This window comes from Lepidochelys olivacea (genome assembly GCF_965140295.1).
Source record: "Lepidochelys olivacea isolate rLepOli2 genome assembly, chromosome: 1".
Lineage (NCBI taxonomy): Eukaryota > Metazoa > Chordata > Testudines > Cheloniidae > Lepidochelys > Lepidochelys olivacea.
This window is the reverse complement of record NC_140411.1, coordinates 239,958,707-239,984,645: the sequence shown is the minus strand read 5'-3', so window position 1 is coordinate 239,984,645 and position 25,939 is coordinate 239,958,707. Positions and strand designations below refer to the sequence as shown.

Here is a 25,939-nt window from a genome sequence, read left to right as displayed (position 1 = left end):
TTTCTCTACCACAAGAGGAATTTAAAAATAAAAAGAACTATACACTTGCATGTAATCATTTTTAAAGCAAACAAGCAAAAATACTGAACATTCGGTTTTTCATTTGATGTTGAGAAGGTCAAAGGTTGGTTTTGTGGTTAAAGCACTGGAATAAAGACTCCAGTCCTGGCCTTGCCACACATTGCCTTTGTGGTATTAGGCAAGTCATTTAAACACTATGCCTCAATTTCTCCATTGGTGAAATGGGGATAATGCTTCCTTACCTCCTAGGGGTGATGTAAGGACAAATACAGTATACTCCTGATTATTTGAAGAGCATGGGGGACACAGATTTTATTCAGATAATTGAGAGGACAGGAGCCATTCAGCGGTGGGATGGCCTCCCCCACAGCCAGGGTCTTGTCATCCTCCTTGAGCTCCTGGCTCAGGGGCTCTGCTCTGCCCTGATCACTCACTTCAGTGACTGCGGGGCTGCAGAGGGCTCCCTCCACTGCCGCAGGAGCCAATCAGCAGTAGGGTGATTCATTATCTTCCGCTTCACAGTCCTTGCTGGGGGTCTCTGCTCTATTATCCAAACCTCCACATTATCCAGATTCCTTCCTTGTCCCCCTGCATGAGATACATGCTTCAGGGGGCATGTGTGTCATACTGGGGGGAAAAGGAAGGAATTCGGATAATGCAGAGGCTCCGACAATAGGATTTCATATGAACAGGAGAATACTGCACTTGGCAGGTGCTCTGAAACTATGGAGATTGGTGCCATGTACATCCCTAGACAGAAATCAATTTTGACAACTTTTTTCTCATCTTATTCTTGAGGCAGAATATTAGGAAGCTTGATCTCAGGAGATGGTGAGCACCCACTACTTCTAAAGGGTCACATCCAGACATGGCTTACGATGGTGCAGATCCACTGACTTCAGTTGAGCTTCACCCAGCAAGTTCAGCCCTTGCTTCAGTGGGAGGCCTGGGTACACACCACCTTTTAGAATCAGGCTCTTAATGATCTGTATTAGGGCAACACCGCTGACAAAATCAACAAGCATTATGTTTGTCCAGCAATAATAACCTTGAACTCAATGGTCTTCCTGAAACAGGGAGTGTGGGGCTGGAACCTTTGTCAATTTTGCTTCATTGGAGAGAGATGGAAAACTTCCATATAACTGGTGAGTTAAATACTGCTATCTCCATGCTTCCCCTCCCCGCATTCCTTTTCTCACGAGCTACCTTCATTGGCAAGTCTGACTTTTATGTTCTTATGTTTTTGTTATATGATCACTAGTGCATTTAATATGAAGCAAAGCTAGCTTATTTTTGGTTTTGTTTTGTCTTTTATTTGACTGAATGGTGGCCCAGGACCATGTCTTTTGTCATAAACTATTTTTTAGTAGGAAATGAGGATGCACAACATATTCCAACTGGGCTAGATGCATTTTTTTTTCTTTCCCTTACACACATTCTGTATATTTCCTAAAATAACAAAGAGGTAGAGGGCTGATCTATAAATCCATTAGCAGCTCTATGGAGATGTATTAATGTCAAGCAGTGAGGCTGTTCTTAATAGATCATCAGCTAACAATTCTGTTCACAGAAATACAAGCCCCAGTGCCATTAGTTATTTTTCCTTTGTATTTGGAACAAGGCCAAGCTAGCTCAAATCGCCCTTGCAACTTTGTGCTCAGTGTTGCTGGGGTGTTTGGAAGCAAAACACACCCAGTGAGGTCTGGAAAACCATCTGCAGAAACAGCAGGCATTGATTAGTTACTCCATTCCATCAATAGTTCCATCACTCCCTGAGAGGTGTTAGAGCAAATAAATCCACCCTATTAGCTTCCATCGAGGCAAAATGGGCCCTAGTGATTTCCCTATTGTCTGCTGATGTTGTGATTCTTGTTCATGTTCCCTATAGTTCAGTGGTGCTGCTAACTGACTTGTTTACTGTTTTGGGAAGTTATTGTCAGCAACCCAAAAAAAGCCAAACATGAGTAGCTTCCAAAGCTGGCCAAAATACAGTGTTCAAAAAATGCCACCAAACTCCATAGGGAAAAGAAACTAAGTGCTTCAGTTTTTCCACTCGTGGTTCAGTTTTGTTGAATGTGAACGGGGTTGGAATGAGGAATTGGTGGACCTGGAACTGTTTCTATGATCTCACGGGGTGTAGGCTGCCAGCAAGGATGGGATTAAATGGATTGCTACTGCATCAAAACAAGCCTTTTGCTAATAAGCACACAAACTGAACTAACAATCCCAGCACAGCCTGTCAATACCTAACAGTGCTGCTAATTAACTACATATTGAACAAGCTTCACTTGCTTGGTGTAGCTTTAATAGCAGCCAGCCATACTGAGTACATGCTAATCTCCTTCTCAGCGTCTCTTATTTGGAATATGTTAATTGCAGCCCAGGCAGAAGCTCAAACACTCCTGTAAATTAAAAATTCACACTGGAATCAAATTACTAAAATAGCAACAGACATTAAAAACAGAAAGGGCTTTTGGGGGGAGAATTCATTGTTAGATTTGCATGAGTAAGTGTGACCATTCTTGTTGCTTGAGTTATCATCTGCATGAATTCTCAAAGATTATACCTGTTTAGTATTTGACCAGTTTAAGGCAATGGGGCCAAATCTTGAGGTCCTCACTTCAGTGCGAGTTTTGCCTGAAATGGTCACTATAAACAAAGATAGGAATTCCAATCATATTAGCTTGTGGTTTGATGGACACTTGTCCTGTTTGATATCAGAGGATGAAAGGAAACATCGACTAGACTGTTCTGTCTGCCTCTGTGGGCAGATGGGATGAAGACCTGCAAATCCCCGACCCTGGGGATGTGGAAGGGAAGAGGGTTGCCTTAGCAACAACATCTGCTCCTACTCCCAGGCCCTGTGGAAGGCCCTCGGTGAAAATAGAGGCTTGCTTGTGAAGAGACCCACTTTGTCCCCACACCAGTCCCACAGGGATTCCTCTCAACTATTAAGGATTAAGGACCTGATCTTATAAACACATAAGCACATGCTTAATTTTAAGCAAGTATGTAGTCTTCATGTCAGTGGTATTGCTCATGTGCTTAGAGTAAATCATGTGCTCAAGTGTTTGCAAGATTGGTGCCTAAACTAGTGTTAACTTTACTGCTCTCCCAGTCCATGCTTCATAGCTGCCTGGAGGATGGGTTGTATGGGCAGCATCACCAGGTGAGTTCTGGGCAGCATGTTTCCCTGGCCGCCAGACAGACTTGTATCTGACAGACACACACACACACACACACCCATCTGTAAAAATCGCTCTAGATTTTGGGCCCAACAAACTCTCCAGCACCCTTTATTTGCTGCAGCAGCAACAACAAAAAGTAAGATATTTCCTGGAGTTTCCACTTCCCTATGTGGGGTTTTCCTGTGTAGTGTCTCATAGAATATCAGAGTTGGAAAGGACCTCAGGAGATCATCTAATCCAACCCCCTACTCAAAGCAGGACCAATCCCCAATTTTTTTTTGCCTCAAATCCCTAAATGGCCCCTTCAAGAATTAAACTCACAACCCAAGGTTTAGCAGGCCAATGCTCAAACCACTGAGCTATCCCTCCCCCGAGACTGGATGATTTGGGTTAGGGTCACTTACGGCAGACACAGCTTGATTTTCACTCTCTCTCTGGTGCGCACACATGCACACACTTGCTCAAACACACACACACGTGCCCCAGCTCACGAAAGCTCATGCTCAAATAAATGTGTTAGTCTCTAAGGTGCCACAAGTCCTCCTTTTCTTCTTACCACAGAGAAAGGCAGTGTCCATTCTTTGTTCCTGTTTTAGAGTAGTCAGGCATAGGTCAGCAGTATTACTTCTGGGAATTGCCAGACATTCATGATAAGCCAAATCACAAAATTCTTACTCAGTTCAAGCTCCCATTGATTGAATGAGTGCAGAATCTATCAGTTTCATTAAGAGTTAATGTTTGCAATGTACTTTGATTATACAAGACCAAATTCTACTAAGTGCTGTAAAGCCAGAGTAACTCCTGTATTAACTGAGTTTCTTTGGATTTACACCTGTGTAAGTCAGAGCAAAATTTGGTCCATAACACACAAATATAAATGTAAAGGGTTATTTTGTATCTAAAACTTATGTTTAATAGTAGTGAAATCTGCCATAAATAATTACCCACAGAAACAACAGAAATAAACTGAGTTTAGCAAAGGAACAAATAGAACTTTGCTGGAAACCATTGAGGAATAATGTATGGTGACTATTTAAGACTTGGTATTGCCTATTAGTGGTATTGCCTTTGCAGTTTCAAGGTCATTTGCAGAAATCTAACTCAACAGGACTGAGAAGGTATATGGACCTGATCCCTTGACACTCATACACATATTCCCACTGAAGCCAATGGGACTACTTGCCAGAACAAGTTTTGCAAATTCGGGCTATATAATAGCTATATTTAGCTGAAAATGAAATGTAACTCCCTTGAAATACCCTAAATACTGTAAACTAGAGCAATATAAATGATGACAAAGTTGCAGGTGAGATTTTAAAGGCACCTTAGTGACTTTAGGCACTGCTGAAAATCCCACTCTGAGTTCACATGGAGCATCTTTACCTGGCACCATTACATCCATTAACATTGCTTTAAAATATTGGGCTTAAATCTACACTGCCTTGCACTCTGTGTAGTTATTTGCACTACTGTAAAATGCTCCCATCCAGTTGTGTATAATTTTACACTCACTTTGAACAGGTATAAATTACTACACAAGCTGCAGGATCATGGAGTACCAGTGCCATGGAATCTAATAATTTTCACATTTAACAGAGTAACCGGAATTTTTTATCCTATTAACTAACCTCTATTATACAATTGACTGAGCTCCTGAGTTTAGTTTGTCTTACTAACTCTCCTCACTTTTTTTTCATCTTTATATATGTTATCTATTAATGCTCACAGGCGTAGAAGTGTATTTGCTTTCCTAACTCTGCTACCCTCATGCCTCTGGACTGATTATCTTTTGGCATTTTATATTAATCCTTGGTAAGTGATTTTACTTGTTTTTCCCTATGCAATAGCTAAACCATATTAATTTCCCAATACATGAAAAATGTGTTCTTTTGTTTTCAAATGGTTGGAAGTTCTTGAAGTTACAATAATTTTCATGTGCTGAAATATGGACTGGAGAGTGTGTGTGTGTCAAAATACATGCTATTTGCTTCACATTTTGCTTGTTTATGCTCCTACCCATTTTGTTACTTAAAAAGAAAATTTTGTAGACGTCACTCTCACACACTTCATTATTGTCCCTATGCAACTTTTATGACTTTATTACAAACCCCCTTGTAACTTTTGCTTCATCCACTTGCTGATTGCCTGATGATGCTTTCTGCTGCTGTCTCCTCTTACTAATTGCTTGGTGTTAGCTCACCTGTCTAAATCCAAAACAAACCATTTGTTTTTAAAGGTGCAATCTTTCTCCACCAAAGTCAATAGGCATTTTGCTGTTGGGAGCAAAAACTGGCCCAGAATTTGTACAGCAAATGCTTTGAGCTAGCTCTCCCCAACCATAATAAATGGGTCACACTTGAAATTAAGGTTCCATTTATAAAGGATTAATAAATGATTGATGTTTTGATAAATAGCTAATCAATTGATTTAGATCCAAAGGCTTCTTACAACCCTGGCTTATAATCCTCTCCAACATCTTTAATTGCTGTGTTTATAAACAGCCATAACATGGACCACCCATGTCTGTAGCTTGCTTATAACATATAAAATCATAAATGAAATCTTAATATATGTATGACCAAGAAGTTTTTACTGAATGGGAGGGAGTTTGTGCCCCTCTAGATCTGAAATCAAAGTGATGCCTCTCCTGTTTGGTACTAAAATCAAGAGAATGGCTCTCTCTCGCTGTTGCCAAAATCTTTTACCAGGATGGTAGCAGTATTCGTGTGGAGCGGCAGTGCCCAGTTAAGTTAGTAGGAGGAATATACTATACAAGGATTGTGGAGATGAAGTATCATCTCTGGTTTTGTTGCATATTTAACACTCATCTAAATTGGGATTGGATCCAGATAAAGTAAACTTTTTGATTACTAGAGAAAGGGGAAGCCGATGGGAGTTTTGCCATTGACTTCTATAAGAGCAGGAGCAAACCCTCCAAAAAGCACTCAGGGCCTGGTACTCCTTTGACCTGCCCCTTGTGTCAGGGCGCTGGAACAAGTTGTATAGTGGGGGTGCTCAGAGTCATTGAACCAAACTGTAAGCCAGGGTGTGTGGCAGCACCCTCCGCACCCCTAGTCCCAGCACCTATGCTTTGTGTAGTCATTTATACAAGTCCAAAGTGGATATAACATGATATCGAATCAGGATAATAGTATTCTACACCCATGCTGCACTGTGTAAATTACCACACAAGGTGCGGCACTGTGGTGAATCTGGCCTTCAGAGTGTTAGATTATTTTTTACTAAGCCTATGTTAAGCCTATAGTGTAAATGGAATATCAGCATGAAATGAAATCTGTTGTTTCAAGCGTCCTCGTTTTACATGCAATTTGGTTATGACATTTTGTGAATACTCAGCAGCCATTGCAATGTAAAGTAACAAAAGACTCTTGAGATTCTGAAAGCTTAATAAATGTTTTCTGTTTGTCTCATGGGGTATGGATGTCAATCATCTGTTTTATGTGCCTATTGAAGTGTTCCTTGGAGATTTCCTAGAAGCACTCCCATCATGGCAGCACTTAATATTTTTCTTTTTTAATTAATCCTATATGCCAATCTTTCAGATTTACCCTAGTCACAAGGGATAACAAAAGTTGTATTTCGATAGCCTGGATGAATTCTTTTTTAAGACTTCTTTGGCAAAACTACCATTAAGGTGTAAAATAAATGTTTCAGGGGTATGGGTATGGGTATAGTCAAGGTGCACACATGTCAGTGTCTAAATAGCAAAAAGTTATTTCAAGTTAGATAGATAATGGTATATATTGTATTACATAGTAATTGTTCCACACTGGTGTAGAAATGTTATTGGCATAGCTATGTTAACTCTGCAGACGCATCATCTGTTATGAATGAAAATAGATTGTTACAATACAACAAGAAGGTACTGGGCCAGAGTAGAAGCTGATGTAGTAGGAGCTGATCTAGAAACTTTTCTTGAGAGGGAATTATTTAGAAAGAAAACAAGCAGTTTTTGCTTCATTCTTGGTGGTTGTTGTTGTTGTTGTTTTATGAAAAAAATCAGAACAAATTTTTTAGAAACCTGTTTAAAACTTTTGTTCATTTCCAAAATATATGTTTTGACTTTTTGGGGTGTTTCCCCCTTCCTCTTATCCTTTTTTGCTTTTGAAACCTCCCCCCCCCACACACACACACTTTTAATACCTCTGGAGATGAAAGGAGGGAAAACTTAAATTTTCTTTTTTCAATTTCCTCTGTATTTTTCCTTGCTATTTCAAAACATTTTTTTAAAATATCAAATATTATTGTTGTTTTTTTAAAAAAGCATTTTGAATTTGTTTTTCAAAAAAATGAAAATAATCATCAAAATATTTTTCCCTGAAAAATTTAGTTTTCCCATTTTGGGATTTTAAAAAAATCTAATTTCAACCATTCTTAGCTAGTGTGAACTGGTTTAGCCAAGAGTATCTAGCAATCACTTGATTATGACCATGAAATAAAAAAGTTTTAACTTTATTATAGCAGGACATGCTTAAGGGCAGATATCACTAACAGCCCAGAAAAAGTATTTAACACTTCTGAGGGGCCTTTTAGGAAGCAAAACTTTGTTCAAGCTGTCTGATTGTCTTAGCAAACATGATCAATAGTTCTTAGAAACTGTAGATAAATTAATTCAGAATGTGCTCATTTGGACATGTAATTTGACTGGTTAACATTGTTCCAGCGAGACAAGCTTTCAAGCTTACACAGAGTTCTTCTTCAGGTCTTCTTTAGTGTAGTGAATCATCACATATTAGAACTGTTTTCAGACAGACTTGAGCCAGGGCTCCTTGTCTGGAACAATATGTAAGGTATGATGGTGGTTAGTATACTGCACTTTTTATTTCTATTCTTAAATATTACCTTGCTTAACTCATTCATTTCCTACTCCTGTTGAAATCTGTGGGATATTTGCCATTGCCTTCATTGTGGAAGTAGAGGATCATTCCTCATTCTGATTATGTGGTGTATGTGAAATGCCGTGTACAGGCTAGAATTTCTTCGCCTCATGTGTGTTTGGAAAGGGTTGCCAGGGGCTTCCGATCCTTGCACACTTGTGTAGGGCTAGGTATAGTCTCAGTCCTTGTGTTTCTTTCATCTGTGTGGTGACACTAGCTTTCCTAGAGGAGATAGGACCAGGTGAGGCAGGGACAGAGCTGAAGTGACTGAATCATAGAATCATAGAATATCAGGGTTGGAAGGGACCTCAGGAGGTCATCTAGTCCAACCCCCTGCTCAAAGCAGGACCGATCCCCAAATAAATCATCCCAGCCAGGGCTTTGTCAAGCCTGACCTTAAAAACTTCTAGGGAAGGAGATTTCACCACCTCCCTAGGTACGCATTCCAGTGTTTCACCACCCTCGTAGTGAAAAAGTTTTTCCTAATATCCAACCTAAACCTCCCCCACTGCAACTTGAGACCATTACTCCTTGTTCTGTCATCTGCTACCACTGAGAACAGTCTAGAGCCATCCTCTTTGGAACCCCCTTTCAGGTAGTTGAAAGCAGCTATCAAATCCCCCCTCATTCTTCTCTTCTGAAGACTAAACATCCCCAGTTCCGTCAGCCTCTCCTCATAAGTCATGTGATCCAGACCAATAATCATTTTTGTTGCCCTCCGCTGGACTCTTTCCAATTTTTCCACATCCTTCTTATAGTGTGGGGCCCAAAACTGGACACAGTACTCCAGATGAGGCCTCACCAATGTCGAATAGAGGGGGACGATCACGTCCCTCAATCTGCTAGCAATGCCCCTACTTATACATCCCAAAATGCCATTGGCCTTCTTGGCAACAAGGGCACACTGTTGACTCATATCCAACTTCTCGTCCACTGTAACCCCAGGTCCTTTTCTGCAGAACTGCTGCCGAGCCATTCGGTCCCTAGTCTGTAGCGGTGCATTGGATTCCGCACTTGTCCTTGTTGAACCTCATCAGATTTCTTTTGGCTCAATCCTCCAATTTGTCTAGGTCCCTCTGTATCCTATCCCTACCCTCCAGCGTATCTACCACTCTTTCCAGTTTAGTGTCATCTGCAAACTTGCTGAGGGTGCAATCCACACCATCCTCCAGATCATTTATGAAGATATTGAACAAAACCGGCCCCAGGACCAACCCCTGGGACACTCCGCTTGATACCGGCTGCCAACTAGACATGGAGCCATTGATCACTACCCATTGAGTCCGACAATCTAGCCAGCTTTCTATCCACCTTATAGTCCATTCATCCAGCCCATACTTCTTTAACTTGCTGACAAGAATACTGTGGGAGACCGTGTCGAAAGCTTTGCTAAAGTCATGGAACAACACGTCCACCGCTTTCCCTTCATCCACAGAGCCAGTTATTTCATCATAGAAGGCAATTAGATTAGTCAGGCATGACTTGCCCTTGGTGAATCCATGCTGAGTGTTCCTGATCATTTTCCTCTCCTCTAAGTGCTTCAGAATTGATTCCTTGAGGACCTGCTCCATGATTTTTCCAGGGACTGAGGTGAGGCTGACTGGCCTGTAGTTCCCAGGATCTTCCTCCTTCCCTTTTTTAAAGATGGGCACTACATTAGCCTGTTTCCAGTCATCTGGGACCTCCCCCGATGGCCATGAGTTTTCAAAGATAATGGCCAATGGCTCTGCAATCACATCCGCCAACTCCTTTAGCACTCTCGGATGCAACTCGTCCGGCCCCATGGACTTGTGCTCGTCCAGCTTTTCTAAATAGTCCTGAACCACTTCTTTCTCCACGGAGGGCTGGTCACCTCCTCCCCATGCTGTGCTGCCCAGTGCAGTAGTCTGGGAGCTGACCTTGTTAGTGAAGACAGAGGCAAAAAAAGCATTGAGTACATTAGCTTTTTCCACATCCTCTGTCACTAGGTTGCCTCCCTCATTCAGTAAGGGGCCCACACTTTTCTTGACTTTCTTCTTGTTGCTAACATACCTGAAGAAACCCTTCTTGTTACTCTTGACATCTCTTGCTAGCTGCAACTCCAGGTGTGATTTGGCCTTCCTGATTTCACTCCTGCAAGCCCAAGCAATATTTTTATACTCATCCCTGGTCATTTGTTCAATCTTCCACTTCTTGTAAGCTTCTTTTTTGTATTTAAAAGCAGCAAGGATTTCACTGTTAAGCCAAGCTGGTCGCCTGCCATATTTACTATTCTTTCTACACATCGGGATGGTTTGTCCCTGTAACCTCAATAAGGATTCTTTAAAATACAGCCAGTTCTCCTGGACTCCTTTCTCCCTCATGTTATTCTCCCAGTGGATCTTGCCCATCAGCTCCCTGAGGGAGTCAAAGTCTGCTTTTCTGAAGTCCAGGGTCTGTATTCTGCTGCTCTCCTTTCTTTCTTGTGTCAGGATCCTGAACTCGACCATCTCATGGTCACTGCCTCCCAGATTCCCATCCACTTTTGCTTCCCCTGCTAGTTCTTCCCAGTTTGTGAGCAGCAGGTCAAGATGAGCTCTGCCCCTAGTTGGTTCCTCCAGCACTTGCACCAGGAAATTGTCCCCTACATTTTCCAAAAACTTCCTGGATTGCCTGTGCACCGCTGTATTGCTCTCCCAGCAGATATCAGGATGATTGAAGTCTCCCATGAGAACCAGGGCCTGTGATCTAGTAACTTCTGCGAGTTGCCAGAAGAAAGCCTCGTCCACCTCATCCCCCTGGTCTGGTGGTCTATAGTAGACTCCCACCACGACATCACCCTTGTTGCTCACACTTCTAAACTTAATCCAGAGACTCTCAGGTTTTTCTGCAGTTTCATACTTGAGCTCTGAGCAGTCATACTGCTCCCTTACATACAGTGCAACTCCCCCACCTTTTCTGCCCTTTCTGTCCTTCCTGAACAGCTTATATCCATCCATGACGTACTCCAGTCATGTGAGTTATCGCACCAAGTCTCTGTTATTCCAATCACATCATAATTCCTTGACTGTGCCAGGACTTCCAGTTCTCTCTGCTTGTTTCCCAGACTTTGTGCATTTGTATATAGGCACTTGAGGTAACCTGCTGATCGCCCCCCTTTCTCAGTATGAGGCAGGAGCCCTCTCGTCTCACGTGCTCCTGCTCATGCCTCCTCCTGGTATCCCACTTCCCCACTTACCTCAGGGCTTTGGTCTCATTCCCCCGGTGAACTTAGTTTAAAGCCCTCCTCACTAGGTTAGCCAGCCTGCTTGCGAAGATGCTCTTCCCTCTCTTCGTTAGGTGGAGCCCGTCTCTGCCTAGCACTCCTTCTTGGAACACCATCCCATGGTCAAAGAATCCAAAGCCTTCTCTCCGACACCACCTGCATAGCCATTCGTTGACTACCACGATTCAACGGTCTCTACCCAGGCCTTTTCCTTCCACGGGGAGGATGGACGAGAACACCACTTGCACCTCAAACTCCTTTATCCTTCTTCCCAGAGCCACATAGTCCGCAGTAATCCGGTCAAGGTCATTCTTGGCAGTATCATTGGCGCCCACGTGAAGAAGGAAGGGCTGATGGGCTTGATGAGTCTCGGCAGTCTCTCCGTCACATCACGAATCTTAGCTCCTGGCAAGCAGCAGACTTCTCGGTTTTCCCGGTCGGGGCGGCAGATAGATGACTCAGTTCCCCTGAGGAGAGAGTCCCCGAACACCACCACCTGCCTCCTTCTCTTGGGAGCGGTGGTCGTGGAACCCCCAACCCTAGGAGAGTGCATCCCATGCCTTCCAATCGGTGGAGTTTCCTTCTGCTCCCTTCCCTCAGACGTATCATCTGGTCCACTCTCCGCATTAGTACCTATGGAAAGAACATGAAAATGGTTACTTACCTGTATCTGCCCTGCTGGTTGTTCCCCTTTTTTCTTCTAGACTGCTAGGGAACTTTATGCTGCAATTTATAAAGGGATGTAGCAGGCTAATTTGGCTTGCATTTCTGGAGGGATTATGCCAGGCTCAGGAAGAAGGGGTGAAATTTGGGCCCTTTGAAGTCGGTTAAAAAATTCCCATTGACTTCAGTATAATCAGGATTTCACCCAAGGTCTCTGAACATGGTTTCCTGTGTGCAGTCTCTCCTTCTCCAAAATGCAGGCAGTGCCTTAACACCATAGGGTAAAATCCGTAGGGAGTTTTGCCATTGACTTCAAAGAGGTCAGCTTTCCACCCACACTCCTGACTTACGTATTAAGGCAATCATAAAACCTATACATTCAATTCAGATGGAAACAAGTTCAATTTTGACAGTGGGACTAATTTTTAATCAAGTCCAGATGATGAGTTATACTGAAAAAAGCTGTGTTTGTCTGCCTTACAGGAGTAAAAATGGATTAAAGAAGAGGAAGCTGACCAAGTATGTGACTTTTTGATATTTAAATAATATTTTAAAAAAATTAATAGTCACATTAGACTGAACAATAATTTTTATGATTATAGGCAATATGGTGTTATGGTTGCAGAGATAAATAGTCTTCATTCTGGTAAATACCTCCAGAGAGAGAGATTGTATCAAGAGATGTCTGGAAGCACATGGCAAGAGATAATTACACTAAATCAGCGGTTCTCAAACTGTGGGTCAGGACCCTATTTTAATGGGGTCGCCAGGGCTGGCTTAGACTTGCTGGGGCTCGGGGCTGAGCTGAAGCCTGAGGGATTCAGCTCTGGGCAGCGGGCTCAGGCTACAGGCCTCCGGGCTGGGGATGAAGCCCTTGGGCTTTGGCTTTGACCCCTTCCCCACCCAGGGCAGTGGGGCTCGGGCTTTGGCTCTGGCTCCCGCACCCGGGGGAATCAGGCAGGAATCAGGCAGACTCAGGCTTCAGTCCTCCCTCCTGGGGCCGCATAGTAATTTGTGTTGTCAGAAGGGGGGTGGGGTCACAGCGCAATGAAGTTTGAGAACCCCTGCACTAAATCAAGAGTACCCTGTGTTTTGTTGTATCTTTTCAACAGCTAGGTTGTGGTAAAAGAGCTCCTGACTGATAGAAAATTAACCACTGGGGAAAGATCAGTTATGCTAAATTAGAAATTCCAACAGTGCCTTTCCTCATTTAAAAATGAAAAACTGAAAAACTGGAACGGATCTGTTTGTACTGCAGTTTCCTTCTTGATGTCAGGCTCTGATGGCAGTTGCTGTTGTGTATTAGATCATTAATGTTAAATAGGTAAAGAGAAGTAATTATCTGGAGATAAAAGACAGTTCCTTGGTGGCATATTGCTTCAAGTACATGAACGGATTATTGTGTACATGCTTCAGTATTTTGTAAATTAAAACATGATAATTACGTGAGGGAAACTGCTTGTATTTCATTATTTAAGGTGTTAATCTAATGACTAATTCTTTAGCCTGAACTCGGGGCCTGATCCTCAGCTGGGGTAAACAGGCATAGCTCCATCAGAGTCAATAAAGCCAGGCCAGTTTATACCAGTTGAAGATCTGGCCCAATATGTTTGTGCTCCATTATCTTCGATGGGCATTGTGCCCACGTATGCTAGAGTAGAATTTGGCTTCTAATGTCAAACATGGCAAACACCTGAACTTCTCAAAGCCAATCGTGAAAATATTTGTTGCTCTGGGGCTGAAATTTTCATATTTTACATCATAGACCTTGTCTGACCCAAATTCAGGCCTGTGTGTGGATGGACCCACCAATGAAACCTATTAATGGCTTGTGTGATTATGGTGCACATGAAATTTAAATGTGTGTGTTTACCAGATAGTTCCCCCTTTATGAAAGGGATTTTTACGTCACTAAGTCAGTTCAAGTGAGCGGCTTTTGCTGCCATCCAGGAAGTAGTGCCCATGTATTGTAATTAGAGATGACCAGAACATAAACCCTGGATGTGACCATCTGAACTCTGATGGGACTTAGAATCGGGATCCAAATCTGGCATCCCACGCTCATTTTTAATTGAAATGGAGATTTCAATCAGAGCTATAACTAGAGGGTCCCCTTTAAGACAGTTTGATTTGAAGGGTCAAGAGTTGGTAGCTCTCCTGACTCTCCATTCTATGTTCCATTGCCAGTGGGCCAAATCCTGCATCCTAAATCAGGCAAAATTCAAACTGAAACCAATGGGAATTTTGCCTCAAGATGGACTGCAGAATTTAGCTTAATGACGTGGGTAGATTTATCCTATTAGCTGCAGTTGCCCACATGGCTACAATACAGTACATGTAATCACAGGTAAATGATTCATCGGTCAGTATGTGTCACATTTCAGGTACACAAGCTTCCATCTTTTGCAAGCTCTGTCCCAGGTATAATTACGTAGTAGAATACAATGTTAAAAATAGAGATTAGTGAATTGTTAGTACTCAAAAACAAAACAAACCTATTTAAGAAATTAATTTCTTTTCTGTGTGTTTTTGAAAAGCCCTGTCCAGCTGGATGACTTTGATGGCTACATCAAGGATATGGCCAAAGATTCAGATTATAAATTTTCTCTGCAATTTGAGGTATGTATATGGAGATGACAGCTCCTAGCTGCCTCTCCCAAATTGGACGACTATTTATGCCAAACTGCAAGAACCTGATGGGTGGTATGAGTGTGGCATTCAGACTCACACGTCTGTTGTAGCATAGACCAGGTGGCAGCCTAAGTTGACTGCAATGCATTTTTAAAATGAAAAATGGCACTGGTGACAACCAAATCTTCTGAAACAAAGGGACAGTTTACTGGGAAGACATGGTCTTGTCTGACTAGTTTATTTCCCCAGTGCTAAAAATGCAAGATTGTCAAGTGAAGACAAAAGGGAACAACAAACACTGGGTGGAATCTTGGATCTGTTGATCATAGTAGCAAAACTCCATTTGACTTGATAGGGTTAGGATTCCACCCACTGTTCTCTCAGGTGCCACACATTGTCTCCATCTCATTTATGATCATATGTTACAGAATATTTTAGATTGATTATTTAAGGTAATGAATAGTAATTATATAAATCTCAGGATCAAAAGCAGCTGAGAGTTGTCAGTAATTGAGGAAACGTTACTGAAATCTAGCTCAGATGGTGACACCATCTGATAGCTGTTCAGTGGCCTATGTAGAATGAGTTTGGTAGGTCAGAACAAAATCATCAGAATAGGTGACAGTAACTGACAAACCTACTGACAGTCTCATCAGGGTAGCCAAAAGTTGAATGGGCATGGAGACCAGACTTCCCTCCCCACTCTTAGAAGTGGTCGCCCAGGTATGAGCCAAATGATGAGGTATTACAAGGAAACTTGCTGTATCTGTAGTGTCCGTAAATAAAGTGCTTTGGAGTCCAGGGCTGTCAGAAGCATTATTCACAAACCATTAATTTTCAGGTGTTAGTCAATTTAATGGCAACATTTTCCCTTCTGACATATACAGGAGCTAAAACTGATTGGGCTTGACATACCCCATTTTGCTGCTGACCTTCCCATGAATCGATGTAAAAATCGCTATACAAATATCCTCCCATGTAAGTACAGTAGATGCAGACTCCTGCGAGGGTCCCTCGGGGGGTGTGGGGGGAGAAGAGTTTTAATTGTGGAATTGATGCAGGTTTTCCAGCAGGTAAAAGCTTGTTTTAAAAGAAATAGGTCTCTCTTAGTTTTGAAAGGATGAAACTCTGTGTTTTGTATTTGTCATGATTGAAAATAGTAGGTCATTCCTACTGCTGAGCAGCCTTCTTCGTTTTTTCTCATGATTTTAATGAGATTCAAAGAGACCCGACAGTGAAGCCTCTTGAAGGCAGGAGTGTGCAGCATTAATGAAGCCGTATCCATGCAGCAGGAACTGGGCAGTACTTATTAGAATGGAATGCTGGCCCTCTACAGTTTTGCCTTTGTTATGCTGGAGAGTGTGTAATTGTGTTTCAGGATTTTAAGAGATTATTTAAAACCTCCCACAGTTTGCTCAAGCTACCCCCTTTCTTTCCCCCTCCCCTCCTTCTTTTTGCAGATGACTTTAGCCGCGTCAGATTAGTTTCGATGAATGAAGAAGAAGGTTCAGACTACATTAATGCCAACTATATTCCTGTAAGTGGTAAGACTCAAATCAACCTGAGGCTTAATGTTCTTAGTAGCGAAATATCACACAGGCAGTGAAAAGAGTGAAAACTCCTAGCAATTTGGTGACTTTAAAAAAAAAATTATCGCAATTTCACTAATTTTGCCTTCAGTGAACAGCACTTTTCATCAGCCAATAAACCTGTTTTGTGCACATTTTGCCACAGCAAACTTTGAAAGTTGTGTGCATCCTGTTACAGATGGGAGGAAATTGGCTGGGGACACGGATGAAAAGTTTAAACTCTGCACTGCAATTCTCAAACAGCTAAAGGATTTTTTTCCAATACTTTAATCTATGTGGAATAAAGGCAGTGAACCAGAGATACAGGTATAGTAAAAATGCACAGAGAACAAGCCAGGGCATGGTGTGCAAACATAGCTTCTATTTGCACTACCCTGATCTTGGCATTGTTCTGTTCACGCCTTCTTCCTTGCGCGGTTTAGAGCCGCTGTCTAACAGCTCATAGCAATTCTGCTATAGTTTTAGGACAGGAAGTAAAGAATGCTGTATTCGGCTGTAACCGTATGGGATATGTAGGGAGGCAGAATGTAATTTTGTACATGAGAATTTAGCCAGGATGCTGGGAAGAGTTCCCTGCTGTTATGAAAAGTGTTGTGGCATCTTTAATGACTACAAATGGTGGGCACATCTGTGTTCTAGTTCTCCACTGAAACAGCACAGTGGCCCATAGCTTCATGCTAGGGACTTGGTTCAGTACTGATTAAAATGGGAAGAGAATCACTGAATCAATATCAGCACTTCGTGCGTCACTTTGAAAGTCTCCCATCCAAACACTGACAAAGCACTGACCTTACTTAGCTTCTGAGATCTGACAAGATCACAGAACTAAGTGATAAGGCCAGGCAGGCTCTTTCTTTCTTTTCTTCATTAAATATCGATAATGTGTACATCTGATGCTCAGTCAGAAAACTAGAATGACAATTTTATAGCATCCAGTTATATAGCATCCATGGATATGGATATAGATATAGATAGATATAGCATCCAGATATGTCTCTTCAGCTTTTGTCAATTCCATGTTTATATTTTAGATATGTTTAATGCTACACACAAAATACACCTTCCAAATACTTTAGATACAACACAGCTATGTTAGTGTTTGGCTTATTTGGATGATCACTCTCCCACTTGGCACCTCATGATAGTTTCATCTCAAACCCTAGTGTTCATGTTGATCCGCTTTCCACTGTCAGTAAAAATGTGATGCATCAGTTATATACACACCCCATATGAAGCAAAATGAAATGTGTTCTGTACTTACAAATTATTATGAGTGTTGAGTTTGAACTGAGTCTTTTACAGATGGCAAATGCTGAAATAGGCTGTCTATGGAAAAGTGCTTCCAAATCATCAGTATTTTAATTACTTGAATGCTGTAGGCTGATACATCCATAGCCTAATTCATGTAGGAACATACTGTGTTTTGAATGTATCTGTCTTTTTTTTCCCCCAACTACTCTGGGTGTTAGATAACTTTCTAAACGTAGTTCTGCTGATAATCTCCTCCTGCGTTCACTGTAAACAGGCAGCCAGGGTCATAGTTAAATCAACCCTTACACCAAGCAAATATGTTAACTAGCAGATGCAGAAATGGCATCTTGTATTATTTACAAAATTACCCTTTTCTACAATAGTGCCCAAAAAAGTATCTACAAATAAAAACAGACAGATTAGCAGACAGATAGGGATAGGAATGTATGGGTATAATGTCTCCTAAAGGTACTTCAGGTTTAGTAAATTATAAATATTTGATAATCTTTTAAGAGTTATGACTTTTAGAATAACCTATTACTATTATTTTAGGCCTAAGATTACCAGGTATTTTACTGATTTGGGTCTTGAGCTTGCAAACACTTATCCACATGTTCCTTGTTTAGAGTTGATCTGATTAATCCTTTCCTTTCTATTCTATTATTACATTTAATTCACCACAAGTGCTACTTAATTTATTTGGGGGAAAGGACAAGATAAGGATACATAACTATTGTACTTGTGAATTCACAGCATATTAAATGTATTAAAACTTTGTAAAAAAAAAACAGCCCTGATTTAGTTTTCATTTTTTATGCTGTTTATTTCTTGTACTTCACTAACTTTCAACAGTGAATTTACATTGGTCGGTTTCACTTTTGTCCATACACAGGTTAATTTCCAGGTACTCCTGTAGTATTTGGGACTCAAAATCTCCTTGGAAATATTTTGATTAAAAAAAATAACAGCTTTCACTGAATTAAAAGCAACAAACCAAAAAACCTGATATAGGCTTCTTCATGATAGGAATTACTTTTAAAAAGCTCTTTGAATTTTGGACTTAAACATTCAAAAATGTAACTTTAAAAGCATGTTGTAAATATGCTCCTGAGGAAAATGTATATTCTGAACAATCTGTGAAATGAAGTATATTAACAAATTGCACCTGTCTCTTAGGGCTACAACTCACCACAGGAATACATTGCAACCCAGGGGCCACTGCCAGAGACAAGGAATGATTTTTGGAAGATGGTTCTCCAGCAAAAATCACAAATCATTGTTATGCTCACTCAGTGTAATGAAAAAAGAAGGGTAGGTAACATAATCCTATGTGCATTTTACAAGGAAATAAATAATTTTAGTGTCATTAGGTTCCTTTGCATTATTTTTTAACACAAAACAGCAGTATAAGGCAAGCTCTTGAATGCCCTCTGAACCCAAAACTCCTAATGATATCAACAGGAGATCGAGAAGGAGACTCCTGGTCATTTATTGTAAACTCTTCAGTGCAGGGATAGTTCTATTTGTTTGTAGTGTAGCACAATGGGGCCCCTATTTGAATGGAGACCTCTCGGTGCTGCGGTAGCACAAATCATTAATATTAATGATAATAAACAGTAAGTCTAAAGAGCTGGTGCTGAATGGTACCATGAGTAATGGTAGCAAATAGAGCCATAATATTTGAATCCAAATATGAACTTCCTGAAGTTCAGCTGTGTTTGGACCTCAGGTTTGGCTTTGGTCCTATCTTTAGTAGGAAGTTACCCGTTGTAAGAGGCTGACAAGATTTTTATCAAGAGTAAAAGATTCTTACATGACTCAAATTAGACTTTAAAATGGCAGCAATAGGGAGTGGATGTTTCAGGGGACTGTTACTGGTTTGAATCCAGGCTGGCAGCAAATGAAAAATTGTTACTGTCTGATAGCTGTTTGTTGGCATCTCTGAAATTAGTGGTGGTCCCAGCTCAGTTCCTAGTCTACAGGTGTGTATCCACATCACAAAAACTACTAGGACAGTTGCCACCGATTATCCCCCTGCTTGGGAGTTTCAGCAGAGAGGCAGAGAATTGGCTGGGCATGGTGACTGAAGGTGCTGAGAGCCATTGAACCAAACTGTGAACCCTGTATATATGGGATCCACTTCAAGCCAGGGGGTGCAGCAGCAACCCCAGCACCACTAGTTCCAGCACCTACGGACTGAAATAGATTCTTACTCTCTCTTCAGGCCAGCACATTGTTGGGGCAGCCTGGAGGAGCTGCCAGAGCCCATGCCGTACCTCTTGTGTGGATGAATAGAACACTCATTTCCTAAGACTGTTGTTCTGGCACCTTTCAAGAGAACAAAACAATACTAAAATTAAAGATGGCACCAGTGATCTTTTTCTCTTCATTGAAGCGTGCCTCCAAATATCATATTGTTCTCTGTAAATTAGCATTTGACGCAACAGGCTCTATTGCATGGTTTCAGTGCAGCCATTATAACAGATGTCAACGTAATAGATATTCTTTCATTAAGCTGAGATAACCAAATCAACACAGTCTTGGCCATGATATTTGTAGCATCCACATTCGCTTCCCAGCTATTTTCTTTGTTAGTTCTAGCCATTTGCACAGATAATACATATATGAATGACATGCAGATGTCAATGGCATTTTAATAATAGGGACACTGTCAATGTGAGAGTTCTGTAAAAATGACAAAGCATTATTTTTCAAAATGGAATGTGAAATACAATAATCAGCTAATACATGTACATTGCTTATGATCTTGCATATTATAGAATCATAGAAGATTAGGGCTGGAAGAGACCTCAGGAGGTCATCAAGTCCACCCCCCTGCTCAAAGCAGGACCAACCCCAACTAAATCATCCCAGCCAGGACTTTGTCAAGACGGGCCTTAAAAATCTTTAAGGATGGAGATTCCACCACCTCCCTAGGTAACCCATTCCAGTGCTTCACCACCCTCCTAGTGAAATAGTTTTTCCTAAAATATCCAGCCTAGACCTCCCCCACTGCAATTTGAGACCATTGCTCCTTGTTCTGTCATCTGCCACCACTGAGAACAGCCTAGCTCCATCCTCTTTGGAACCCCCCTTCAGGTAGTTGAAGGCTGCTATCAAATCCCCCCTCACTCTTCTCTTCTGTAGACTAAATAAACCCAGTTCCCTCAGCCTCTCCTCATAAGTCATGTGCCTCAGCCCCCTAATCGTTTTTGTTGCCCTCCACTGGACTGTCTCCAATCTGTCCACATCCTTTCTGTAGGGTGGGGGGGCCCAAAACGGGACGCAATACTCCAGATGTGGCCTCACCAGTGCCAAATAGAGGGGAATAATCACTTCCCTTGATCTGCTGGCAATGTTCCTACTAATGCAGTCCAATATGCTGTTAGCCTTCTTGGCAACAAGGGCACACAGTTGACTCCTATCCAGCTTCTCATCCACTGTAATCTCCAGGTCCTTTTTTGCAGAGCTGCCGCTTAGTTAGTTGGTCCACAGCCTGTAGCCAGGCAAGGGATTCTTCCGTCCTAAGTGCAGGACTCTGCACTTGTCCTTGTTGAACCTCATCAGATTTCTTTTGGCCCAGTCCTCCAATTTGTCTAGATCACTCTGGACCCTATCCCTACCCTCCAACATATCTACCTCTCCCCCCATCTTAGTGTCATCCACGAACTTGCTGAGGGTGCAATTCATCCCATCATCCAGATCATTAATGAAGATGTTGAATAAAACCGGCCCCAGGATCAACCCCTGGGGCACTCCGCTTGATACCGACTGCCAACGAGACATTGAGCCAAGCCCAACGATCCAGCCAGCTTTTTATCCACTTCATAGTCCATTCATCCAATCCATATTTCTTAACTTGCTGGCAAGAATACTGTGGGAGATCGTATCAAAAGCTTTGCTAAAGTCAAGGTATATCACATCCACTGCTTTCCCCATATCCACAGCACCAGTTATCTCATCAAAGAAAGCAATCAGGTTGGTCAGGCATGACTTGCGCTTGGTGAATCCATGTTGACTGTTCCTGTCCTCCAAGTGCTTCAAAATGGATTTCTTGAGGACCTACTCCATGATTTTTCTGGGGACAGAAGTGAGGCTGACCAGTGTGTAGTTCCCTGGATTCTCCTTCTTCCCTTTTTTAAAGATGGGCACTATATTTGCCTTTTTCCAATCATCCGGGACCCCTCCTGATTGCCATGAGTTTTCAAAGATAATGGCCAATGGCTCTGCAATCACATCAGCCTACTCCCCCAATATCCTCGGATGCATTGCACCCGGACCCATGGACTTGTGCATATCCAGCTTTTCTAAATAGTCGTTAACCTGTTCTTTCACCACCGAGGGCTGATCACCTCCTCCCCATACTGTGCTGCCCAGTGCAGCTGTATGGGAGCTGACTTTTTCTGTGAAGACTGAGGCAAAAAAAGCATTGAGTACTTCAGCTTTTTCCACAGCATCTGTCACTAGGTTGCCTCTCCCATTCAGTAAGGGTCCCACACTTTTCCTGGCTGCCTTCTTGTTGCTAACATACTTGTCAAAACCCTTCTTGTTACCCTTCAGATTCCTTGCTAGCTACAACTCCATTTGTGCTTTGGCCTTCCTGGTTACACCCCTGCATGCTTGAGCAGTATTTTTTATACTCCTCCCTAATCATCTGTCCAAGTTTGTTACTAGTAAGGAGACATGGGGTGCAGCATGATGATGACACCCAAATCTGTGTATCTGTCTTGTCTGATTTGGATGATGCAGTTCAGCTTCTCAGTTGCTGTCTAGTCAAGGTTGGCACATGGATGAAAGTGAGCTGGCTGAGGCTCAACCCAGCTAAGATTGAGGCAATGATGATGGGTTTGGGGAAGCAGCCAGGGGAGATGGCAGGGGTAATATCAGCCCCTTGGATTGAAGGAGTACATCTGTCATTAGATAAGTGTTCACAACTCAGGGGTGATATTAGCCCCCGAGCTGTTTGATAACCACATCACAGCAGTGGCCCAGTCTCTTGTTTCCCATCAGTGCCTGGCTAGGACACTGTGGCCTTTCCTTCCGGCCACAGACCTTGCCACCATTATCCATGCTTTTGTTACCTCAAGATTTGGCTATTGCAATGCTCACTACATGGGATTACACCTTAAAACCATTCGGAGACTGAGGCTGGTGTAGAATGCAGCAATTTGCTTATTGAGCAGGACATAGTGACAGCAATGTTCCAGGATAGCTAGCTGCCCATTGGTCTCTGGGTTGAGTTTAATGTGTCGGTTATGAGCTATGAAGCCATAAATGGGCTGGCACAGGCCAATGGACATGCCTCTCTCCCCATGCCATACTTCCACAGCTGCAGTCAGCATGGACACTTAACTGGATCCTCCTCATTGTAAGAGAAAGAGAGTGACTGGCAGGCTGTTCTTTGTGGGAGCTCTGGAACTTGCTCTTCCCACCTTCTCTTGTTCCAAAATAACACAGATTTGCAAGCATGCTGAAAGACACCTGTTTCATAGGGTTTCTGGAGAAGGCTGAGGGTGTGGGAGGGAGTGCGGTGTGCAGGAAGGGGCTCAGGGCAGGGGGTTGGGGTGCAGTAGGGGGTGTGGCAGGGGGTTAGGAGGCTCAGGGAAGGGGGTTGGGGTGTCGGGTGCAGGAGGGATTCGGGGTGCGGGCTCCAGCCTGCGCTATTTGCGTTGTGCAGCAGGGCTAAGGCAGGCTCCCTGCTTGCCCTGGCCTTGTGCCGCTTCCGGAAGTGGCCAGCATGTCCGGCAGTGGCTCCTGGGGGTGGAAGGGGCAGCCCTCACCTGTTGGTACCACTCCCAAAACTCCCATTGGCTGTGGTTCCCCATTCCCAGCCAATATGAGCTGCGGGGGGGCAGTGCCTGCAGATGAGGGCAGCACATGGAGCCCTCTACCCCACCCTCCCCCAGGGCTGCAAGGACATGGTGCCAGCCACTTCCGGGAGCGGTGCAGGGCCAGGGCAGGCAGGGATCCTGCCTTAGCCCTACTGCGCCACGGGGCTGGCAATCCCTCAGGACGGATTGAAACCCTAACGGGCCGGATCCGGCCCGCAGGCCATAGTTTGCCCTCCCCTGGGGTAAATGGTTCCTGTGGAATGGATTTTAATGCTTCTATGATTTAATTTTATTGTATTTACTGTATGGTTGGTTATGTTAGGGTGCCTAGAGTGCTGTTTGGTTGTCTTTATTATTTTAAATCTAAATAAAATAAAAATATTACATCATGGTCCTTTACACTGTAATAGAGAACACTTGGAACATATATTTTTTGTTTCCTTTCATGTATGCTCTTGTTCACTGCATTTGGACACTTGTTATTTGAGATCATCAATGGTGTTCTGTTGGGGATGACAACTGTCTACAGTCTTTCAGAGTAGCAGCCATGTTAGTCTGTATTCGCAAAAAGAAAAGGAAGACTTGTGGCACCTTAGAGCCTAACCAATTTATTTGAGCATAAGCTTTCGTGAGCTACAGCTCACTTCATTGGATGATGAAGGTGCCACAAGTCCTCCTTTTCTTTTTGTCTACAGTCTATGAGCCATAATGAGGCTGCTTTTCTAAAGCTTCATTTTTGTTGAGAGTTTACACACACACATCTACATAACACACGCATGCTTAAGTGCCAAGCAAAATTCTGCTGTGTTGCTTCCCAAACTTGAGTCTAAATAGATTTTGATTGTACTGTTGTTTTTCTTTTCTTCTAGGTGAAATGTGATCATTACTGGCCTTTTACTGAAGAGCCTATTGCTTATGGGGACATCACAGTGGAGATGCTTTCGGAGGAGGAGCAAACAGACTGGTCTTTTAGGAACTTCAGAATCAGCTATGTGGGTGACCGAGAAAGATGTTTCATTGCTTTTCATTAGAGATCAGCCCATCCTGCAAAATTTGGATCCAAATCTCTCTCACTCCAAAATTCAGGGGTGTTCAGACCTGAGTTCTGGGGGCAGTTAGTTATAGAGAAAGGGACCAACAGCAACATTCATAAATAGATTTTGATTGCAAGCACCTTCAGATTTCAAGGATGTTCTGATCTGGGGTTTTGGTTCAGGCCCTTCTCTAATTTCTATCCATCCCAGGCATCTCCAGAGGGAAAAGGTTGTCTCTCTAGTCTAGATCCTAGTGGACAAATGTTCACACCACAGAATCCTCCACAAAAACTGGTATGTTTGGTAAGTTGCTGCTGTGATGCAAAGGAGCACTAAGGGTGCCTAAGTGGACACCTGAGGGTTCCCAGGAGGATCCTTAGGTAGTGAAGACCTGATGCACAGCACCTAGCATGATGGGGCCCTGATCATGACTGGGGCTTCTAAGTGCTAGTGTAGTACAAATAATTAATGATAATGGTTTGTTTGGAGACCACATTTCAGCCACTTTTTTTTTGGTCCCGTGTATCAGACGATAGTCCCATTTTCAGTTATAAACTGTTCAAGGCCTGAAAATAAGGATATAGAAGTTGAGGAATATTGTTTGTAAAGGAGGTAATTGTGTGTTGTTCTTGGCATTCTTTTGAGGCCACGTCCCTAAATGCTGTTGAATAAAACAGAATTTAATTCATGAACGGTATCCCATCCCGTGGTGCTGTGAAATAGAAGATTTTGCTGTATTAACTGCTCTAAGCAGAGGAAGTGGGAGGAGCCTACGGCAAATTCCAATCTTTCAAACACTTTATTTCGTTAAGGGTCAGGCACAGGCAGGAGTACAGCTAGGAATCGGCAAAACCATTGTAAAATGCAATATGATAGAACTGAATCAAAACCGTTGTAAAATGCAACGTAATAGAACTGAATCAAACCGCGACCATTCCTGTGCATTCCCATACTTTTTAATTTGGACCAGAAAGTCCATTCTTGAGCTATTTCCAGCCTATCAAAACCAGGAAATATAGTAATTCTTTTGAGAGCATCAGATTTCTGAACCAAAGGTGTTTGGATAAGCATCCAGATTTTCAGGTCTTTCTTCCAATTTCAGCTCTGCCTCCCAATGTTTTGAATGGGACTAATATTTACAGAAATCATTGTTTGATCTTGTGCAAGAATGGGAGACTGATACAATGGATCAGAACCGTAGTGTTGTAGGAATTCACAGCATCAACTCTCTGTCCTGAGTTGTGGGGATAAAAAACTGTCACTTGAGTGCATTTGTCACAAAGCCAGATCCTTGTTTGTTGAAGTAATGTCCTAGCCTTCTAATATATTTCAGTTAGAACTGTTAGACATTTTTTGAAAGCCAAATGTTTTTGTTTAAAAAAAAAGTCTTCCGAAAAAACTGTTTTTGTTTGTTTGTTTTTCCAATTAAACCTGGATATTAAAATTCCCAAGTTTCTGGTCTTTCAAGAAAAATGGAATGAGAAGGAAGAGAAAAAGGAGAAACAAAAACAAAACCCCCAAACCATACAATTTTTGATTATTGTTTTTAAGTTTTACAAAAAATATATTTCCTTTTCGAAACTGTGGAGCAAAAATCATTTGAAAATTTT

At 42.3% G+C, this 25,939-nt stretch overlaps 1 protein-coding gene across 3 annotated transcripts in view; it reads left to right on the top strand.

Moving 5' to 3' along the window:
* Positions 1 to 25,939, top strand: part of PTPRO (protein tyrosine phosphatase receptor type O) — a 229,769-nt gene that overhangs the window by 192,426 nt on the left and 11,404 nt on the right. For all 3 annotated transcript variants that reach the window (XM_084632059.1, XM_084632060.1, XM_084632061.1), the window contains 8 exons: positions 1,098 to 1,166; positions 4,938 to 5,021; positions 12,477 to 12,512; positions 14,531 to 14,612; positions 15,512 to 15,602; positions 16,085 to 16,161; positions 18,641 to 18,775; positions 24,165 to 24,287. In XM_084632059.1, coding sequence (XP_084488185.1) covers positions 1,098 to 1,166; positions 4,938 to 5,021; positions 12,477 to 12,512; positions 14,531 to 14,612; positions 15,512 to 15,602; positions 16,085 to 16,161; positions 18,641 to 18,775; positions 24,165 to 24,287 — 697 coding nt within the window. The remainder of the gene's footprint in view (positions 1 to 1,097; positions 1,167 to 4,937; positions 5,022 to 12,476; positions 12,513 to 14,530; positions 14,613 to 15,511; positions 15,603 to 16,084; positions 16,162 to 18,640; positions 18,776 to 24,164; positions 24,288 to 25,939) is intronic.